At 38.8% G+C, this 7,797-nt stretch overlaps 2 protein-coding genes across 9 annotated transcripts; one reads left to right on the top strand and one right to left on the bottom strand.

Annotated features, from left to right (window-relative positions):
* Positions 1 to 202: 202 nt before the first annotated feature.
* On the bottom strand, positions 203 to 4,549 carry LOC148721175 (uncharacterized). Of its 8 annotated transcripts, XM_088739566.1 has the most exons (9): positions 4,330 to 4,549; positions 3,574 to 3,616; positions 2,961 to 3,029; positions 2,728 to 2,804; positions 2,415 to 2,575; positions 2,193 to 2,225; positions 1,515 to 1,806; positions 843 to 867; positions 203 to 402 (listed from the first exon to the last, which is right to left on the bottom strand). In XM_088739566.1, exons 7-9 carry the CDS (start codon positions 1,686 to 1,688, stop codon positions 293 to 295), a joined length of 309 nt encoding a protein of 102 aa, XP_088595692.1. In that variant the 5' UTR covers positions 1,689 to 1,806; positions 2,193 to 2,225; positions 2,415 to 2,575; positions 2,728 to 2,804; positions 2,961 to 3,029; positions 3,574 to 3,616; positions 4,330 to 4,549; the 3' UTR covers positions 203 to 292. The 8 variants fall into 8 exon arrangements, with proteins under 8 accessions (XP_088595692.1, XP_088595691.1, XP_088595693.1 ...); XM_088739565.1 differs by lacking the exon at positions 4,330 to 4,549 and having other exon boundaries at positions 3,574 to 3,858; XM_088739567.1 differs by lacking the exon at positions 4,330 to 4,549 and having other exon boundaries at positions 1,515 to 1,784; positions 3,574 to 3,858.
* On the top strand, positions 4,550 to 7,753 carry LOC148721174 (uncharacterized). The gene is made up of 2 exons (XM_088739562.1): positions 4,550 to 5,518; positions 6,641 to 7,753. The coding sequence occupies exons 1-2, from the start codon at positions 5,397 to 5,399 to the stop codon at positions 6,945 to 6,947; spliced, it is 429 nt and encodes a 142-aa protein (XP_088595688.1). The 5' UTR covers positions 4,550 to 5,396; the 3' UTR covers positions 6,948 to 7,753.
* The last annotated feature ends 44 nt before the right edge of the window (positions 7,754 to 7,797 follow it).

Genomic DNA, 7,797 nt, shown 5'->3' with positions numbered 1-7,797 from the left:
ACAGGGTACACAGGGTACACATGGGTACACAGGGTGCACAGGGTACACAGGGTACACAGGGTACACATGGGTACACAGGGTACACAGGGTACACAGGGTACACATGGGTACACAGGGTACACAGGGTACACATGGGTACACAGGGTACACATGGGTACACAGGGTACACAGGGTACACAGGGTACACAGGGAGAATGGGTAACAGAGAGTCTATATGGAGACTGGGTAACAGGGAGTCTATATGGAGACTGCCATGAATTACTTGCCCAAACACATGGAAGCACTTGGCAGCCTAATGTTGATGACCACTGACCACTGTGACGTCACCAAAACGTATTTCCGCGGTGTCCACTGGAAGTGTCTGCTTACTGTTGTTTCCCAGTCCTAACTGACCATACAGTCCTAAGTAAAACAAACACCACAAGATACATGCCTAAATGTCTTTACAAAATCAGAAACAACAAACCTAAATATCAGTAAAGGATTAACATGAGCCAGGTAGTTTTGGACAGGACTAAGTATGTAGAGACAAAAAGTGTCCAACTACATGGATTTGTATTTTATATTCAGCCTAAACCATAAAATTAACTTGAGATCAAATAATACCAGCTGATCACTGGGAGAGTATCGAATTATAACACGGCTTAAAATTCAACATAGGATTTTGCCCAATTGCCCTTCCCCTGTTAATCTCCAAAGTTCAAATTTCTAAAAAATCCCTTGCAGCCTGTACATTTCCAAAATGACCACAATACAAACCAATTTGAAACAAAATTACAAATTGAAGGAAATTTCTGTTAACTGCTTGACTGCTTGACTGTTAACTGCTTGACTGTTCATACCTCCTCCAAATGTGAGGATTTGTCCCTGAAAAAAGAAATGATTTAAACAGGGTTGGAAAACATTGCCTCTCTTCCATTTCCAGTAATAAATAGGTGAGGCCACTTTTGATATATTAAAATTCTAACATGACTTCCAGGCTAGGAGGAATAAACCAAAAGCAATTAATCATTCATTGTCCAACCTCTATGTGATATCTTTTGTTTTTTTTTCCCCTAAGCCTCTGAACCAAGTTTGAATTTTTAATGTCACAAAAGTGGTTCATTCAAGTGTATGGCTCTTCCTTGATGTGGGCCTTAACAAGTTCTTTCATAGCAACAGTCTTTTGTCTCATAACCCAGCTTAGTAAAACTTAGGTCAAAATATAATATTTGGTCAGGGCACAAAACTCACCAGGTGGGAGACATGGTTAACCATAGCCATCAGTTTGTGTGCTGAAGAATATTTCTAGCACTCTGTGTTTCATTTCCTCAAAAAGAAGTGATACTTATTAAGTTTTTCCTCTTTAAATTAAGTTTTTCCACTTTAAATTAATAAGCCTCCCTCTAAGCCAACCTCCCCCCCAAATTCCGTGGAATAAATAAGCTCCCCCCTCCCCCTCCGGGAAGGCTTATTATAGGATTTATGGTATTCAGGTGCAGATTGAATTGACTTTGACACAAACCAAAACCAACCTGAGCTGTAAGTACTGCACTGTGTGAATACCCAGGAGCTAGTTTGGTCACTTGATACTGATCAAGTGCTTGCACATGTGTTGGGAGGAGTGGATCTTCAATGCTACCCACCCCTAACTGTCCATGGTCTCCCCATCCCCACGACCACAACCGGTGATCTGCTGACAGAGCCATGGAGTGATAATGTACAAAGATAACTGCTATACATTTGTCCAATAGCTCGGTAATGTAGACAGGCCTTGTCTCTTGCAGTGTGTCTCCTTGGCCAAGCTTTCCTCAAAATAACACAACACTGTTAAAAAAAATTATCATGTGAATCAGGAAATTATTTCTAAATGCATTATCTGATTCAAAGATGCTGTGATCAAAGTTGAAAACTACCCCCTCAGAAATGGCATTCTGGTAGGGCTCTGCCTTTTTATCCTTCAAGTCCCTATAATATCCATATAAATTATTACCCAGTAAACAGGTAGTGAGATACTCAAACTTATCATGTAGAAATTGCTGTCTTGATCTAATGTAAAATTCTTGTCACTAATTTACAAGGAAATGTGTAGCAGTTAGGGGGGAGAATTGACAATCAGACTTTGGGGTTAAGTTAAAGGGTTAAAATCAAAAGGAACACCTTGCAAGGATGCTGATCAATAATATTTGCATTGATAAAGTTGTATTTCTTACCTCTCCATACTCTGATGATCCCCAAGAATACACCTATGCGAGGGAAAATAATCAAATTAATCCCCGACGCATACTTCTTGCCAGCTGGCCTCACATCAATGACTCAAAATGTATCACATTTTACTCAGAATAGAGATCATGGTTAATGGTTCCTGCTTAAAATGAGAGCAGTTCTTCATACGAGTCTGCTGGGAATGTTTAGCCCCACTGCATACTACTCACTTTGAAAATTCAACTCTCTTGCTGAGATGGATAAGCTAAACCTCTTATCTTGATCTTCTTGAGAGCTAGCAGTTCATGTTAATTAACTATGATTCCTTAGCCCATCACTGCAGAGAGCCAACGTATGTACCATTCCTCAAGTCACTGATAACACATTAATCCTAACACAAACAACATAATTACACTCAGTACATCAATAGCCATTTGCAACCAAAATTAAAACAATTAAAAAACACCATGAGAAAGATAAAAAATTGTTTTTGCAGCATCTCAAAATAATTTGAAAACTAAATCTCACTCCAATAAGACCAACCTGTGCATGTGGAGAATTTCAACTCGAAAAGGAACGGATTTTCCCTCTTCCTCAATTAAATCTCCATGTGACCCAATCTACAGCAAAATATTTGAAAGATTGTTTGTTCATGCTCCACAAGATCTAATCAGCGTAATAAAGGCAGAACTGGTAAGTTCTAGAGTATAGAAAAATGCACTGGGTGAGTCGACCTGGTTTAGCCAGCAAATACCAACCAAAAATTTCCCACTCACCATGCAATATCTAAAGAAGTGTGGACTTCTTTCCACGTTGAAAATTTTCTGGTCTTCCGTGATAGCCAGCTGAAAACAGAGTATTCATCATACCCTAATCATAACTCTGAAAACTTTACTATTACTATTAATATTTTTTAATATTAAGGTAATTCCCTTGAAATTCTTCTACTATCAAAGGTTGTTTGAAACTTGGTATAATTAACATTCATGATATAAACATTGAAAAAATGTAATAAAAAAATGGTGTCACCGTGCTTGTTTATGCGTCAGCAGGCAAATAAAATGGGGTATTTTTACTGCTTGTGCGTTAGAAATTCGAATCACCTTCCTACAGAATTTAGCCTTGGTAACTTGAAAGAAACAAAGTTTTATTTTGAAATTGAAGGTTCTTTTATCAAAGTAAGCAGTATTGCTTCATTTTGGCTGTTTTTGATTGCTCGGTTGTGAGGATTTTGCACTTTTTCGGACAGTTCCGTTGTTAGCTTGAAGTCCTCGCCTTGGCCAAAATACACCAAGTACAGAACTATTCTCCAAAAAAAACTCATGTTCTACTGTCAAACTTTTTTTATTCTTCAAATATGTTCTTTATTAGATTGTTCAAAGCAAATACCTGAAAAAAGAATCGGGTGTCACCGCGCTTGTTTCCTCACAGACTGCAGTGAAATGTGGACATGGTTTACCGATCATAGTGACAGAGCTGAATAACGTCTGCGCATCTGCGAGATATGTCATTACAACAAGATCAAAATTTCGGCGCGAACGTGATGCGTGGTTCTTTCCTGTTCAGTTGAATAACGACAAGAAAGGAACTGAAAATCTTCCATTATTTTTGCACCTAAACACAAATATCTCCTTTTTATGCTTTGGAAATTGAAAATTTGAACAATCCGAAGTTTTTCCCCAAAGAAATGCCAAGAAATACGAGAAAACTTGTCGTTAGCGCGGTAAATATTCTGAGCTTTGGAGACGACTTTTGATTCAACCGCCACGACGCGTTCTTCGTTTCGATTTACACTCGTCTGCTTCGTTTGAGAAAGAAATGATGTTTGGGAGACATTGATGGCAACATGAGAGTTTGGAAAAGTGTCGCCAGAGGTGAGTATTACGATCTTAGTTTGTTTTGCAATCAAAACGGCACCTTTCTTGCGCTAGTCGTAAGTTAATATTTATGTGAATACAAACGCTCTGTGTTATACCATGCCAGATATATTTTTCGTGCAACCCAGCCTAAAAAATGTTACGCGTTACGTGACGTAACACGTAACACAGAAAGCCGAACAATCAGACAAGATACTAACATGAGAACATAAATCAAACAACTCTTTGCCCGTACATCAATATAGCTACAGATAATAAGAATACACACCGTAACAGATCGTCACAAGCCAGTACACACAGTAACAAGGTGTAACAAGCCGTCACGAGTAGTAACTGGCCGTTACACACCGTCACAGATCGTCACAAGCCACTACACACAGTAACAAGGCGTAACAAGCCGTCACGAGTAGTAACTGGCCGTTACACACCGTAACAGATCGTCACAAGCCAGTACACACAGTAACAAGGCGTAACAAGCCGTCACAAGGCGTAACAAGCCGTCACAAGGAGTAACTGGCCGTTAGACACCGTCACAGATCGTCACAAGCCAGTACACACAGTAACAGGCCGTAACAAGCCGTCACAAGGAGTAACTGGCCGTTACACACCGTCACAGATCGTCACAAGCCAGTACACACAGTAACAAGCCGTCACAAGGAGTAACTGGCCGTTGCACACCGTCACAGATCGTCACAGATCGTCACAAGCCAGTACACACAGTAACAAGCCATCACAAGGAGTAACTGGCCGTTACACACCGTAACAGATCGTCACAAGCCAGTACACACAGTAACAAGCCGTCACAAGGAGTAACTGGCCGTTACACACCGTCACAGATCGTCACAAGCCGGTACACACAGTAACAAGCCGTCACAAGGAGTAACTGGCCGTTACACACCGTCACAGATCGTCACAAGCCGGTACACACAGTAACAAGCCGTCACAAGGAGTAACTGGCCGTTACACACCGTAACAGATCGTCACAAGCCAGTACACACAGTAACAAGCTGTCACAAGGAGTAACTGGCCGTTACACACCGTCACAGATCATCACAAGCCGATACACACAGTAACAAGCCATCACAAGGAGTAACTGGCCGTTACACACCGTCACAGATCGTCACAAGCCAGTACACACAGTAACAAGCTGTCACAAGTAGTAACTGGCCGTTACACACCGTCACAGATCGTCACAAGCCACCATACACAGTAACAAGGCGTCATAAGCAGTAACTGGCCGTTACACACCGTCACAGATCGTCACAAGCCAGTTAACCAATATCTTTGAACGAAATGCTAAAAATAAACTGGGATACTGGAGAAAATCGAAGCTGAATGAATTGTGTCAAGATGAAATGTTTGAGTTTCTTTCCGCCAAAATTTGCCGGAGCTGGCCTTCCGAAAAATTTGCGAAACTTGCAACTTGCGAGTTTTCTTCCACTTTGTTTTTTCTTATGGTAGGATTCGGACCTAAAAGGTCAATGTACATGTTGTACATATTTTTTTTTCTTTTTGATAAATTTATTCAAAGCATTTTATTACGTTTCCATAATACTTTTGTTGAAGAAAATGGTTACAATAAACGAATTTACTTTCGTGTATTGTAACTGTTTTATAATTTACTCTAAATTGATTTCTATTTATTTTTTTTAACAGGACCTGCATTGATAGCAGTTTTATTTCCTAAACTGAAGCAGCAATCCTGTATAAATATGTTTAAATTATTATTATTATCATTATTATTATGAAAAAAACAACTAGACACACGCACAAACACCCATAGAGATAGAAAAATATTAAGCTGAAAGCCATACACAAATCTTCCACAGAAAATACAGTTACCCAGTATATAAGACAGGAATTGTGCCTTTGAGACGTACACAAAATAATAAAACTGCGAGCTCCACTTTTAGGCGTGGCTAGATCGATATATTAAGTCGTAAGGACTTTACACACCTTGACAGGTTGTAACATGTCGAAATTTATCCTTTATCAGTACCATGACTTATCCTATAGCCCTTTAGAGTAGCTTAGAAGTTGACAAGAATAATTGTGAAGAAAAGACTAAGTTCTTTTACAATAGTGTTTAATCGTGACAGTATTTGGTTGTGACAGTTGGCACCCTCGATTAGTCCTTTATCACTGGAATAAGCTCCCAACATTCCTCACCCTAACCCTCTTCAAATAAGCACCCACTTTGATTAAGCCAGGCAAGTTCTAAAAATTTGATAAAGCTTCCAGTGGCTCGTTTTCTCGAAAGGCTCGTTAACTTTTAGGTCGAAATCAACTTTTCAAATCGAACTAATATGCAAGTAACACCTTGTACAGACGTCCGTACAGTTATAAGTCACAATTTTTCGGCTTTATGGGTTACTACCATTTTTATGATGACGTGCTTCGTTGCGAGCGCGCTGTGAGCTCCGCTATAAAGACTAACGAGCGTGGGTCCTGACCAACAAGCGACTCCATTTTGTTGCATTAACAGACAATTTTTTCACGTAAGATAAAAAGCTATCAAAACTTTTATAATAATAATATTAATAATAATAATAACAATATATTATTATCAATATAATTAGTGGACAAGGCGCGCAAGATGGTAACACTACTGGAGATGAGCTGCCCATGGACCACAAAGACGAGGAGAAGATCATGAAGTACACCCCGCTTCTTCTAGAGCTCAAGAGACAGTACCTGGGTTTTAATATCATTCAGTACAACATAATCATCGATGTCCTGGGAGGGTACTCGAAAGACCTCAAGAAGAGCGTCAGGGAGCTTGTTGGATCAGAAAGGAGTACAACAGTGTTAGGTAGAATGCAGAAGTCTGTAGTCAGCAGTTCACTCAAGATCTTTGAAAGTCATGAGTTGAAGACTTCTTCTTAGCCATATGTTATTTTGTTGAGTTTTTAAGACATTAGGAACTAGCCACTAGGGCTTTCTTTTTAGAAGTTTTTTTTTTATCATTTTGTATTAGTTTTTCTTTTTTTTGGGGAGGGGGGGGTACATATGTAAATTCTAAACTTGTTAGCTGGCCACTTCCTAGATGCCCAGCTTTCGTGTATATAAGTTCTGGCATCCAGACGTTTTAACTGCCACATAATATATATGTATATATATATACGTATTTTATTATTTCATGTTTTTTATTTATTTCTTTATTTACGTTCTCAAAGTTTAGGAAGATTTTAATCCTACATGCAGCCTGGGTTATGGTTATCGCCCCAGTCCCCAGTCTTTGTATGATCTTATGGCAAACATAACTTTTTGAAACTGTCGGATATTAATAATATTTTATTCAACTACATATCTGCTCAAACCTATGATACACGCAATAGATTTGAAAAAGTGAACCGCGAGGCTATACCTATGAAAGGTCCCCTAACTAAACTGTAAAAACACGGATAAAAAAATCATTAGCGCAGGAGAAAAATGACATCATTAAGAATAATATTTTGATGAGATTTTATACAACAACAACAACAACTTTATTAGGTACTTCCTTAAGTAGTACATGGCATTATCTAAGTAAGAATAAGTAAGAATAAATATTTAACATCAATTCATCTTTAACAGAACTTCTTGTCTGATATTCATTATTTGGAATATAAAAGCAGAAATGAGTCTACAATAAATGATGACAATAAATGTTGTTTTCCACACAATGGCAAGTGGGATTCATAGTTAAATCAGGCAAGGTCATAACATGCAGATACTAAGCAAAGTGGCAGCTACA

The sequence above is a fragment of the Stylophora pistillata genome, chromosome 11 (genome assembly GCF_964205215.1).
Source record: "Stylophora pistillata chromosome 11, jaStyPist1.2, whole genome shotgun sequence".
Taxonomy (NCBI): Eukaryota; Metazoa; Cnidaria; class Anthozoa; order Scleractinia; family Pocilloporidae; genus Stylophora; species Stylophora pistillata.
This window is presented reverse-complemented; position numbering and strand designations above follow the sequence as displayed.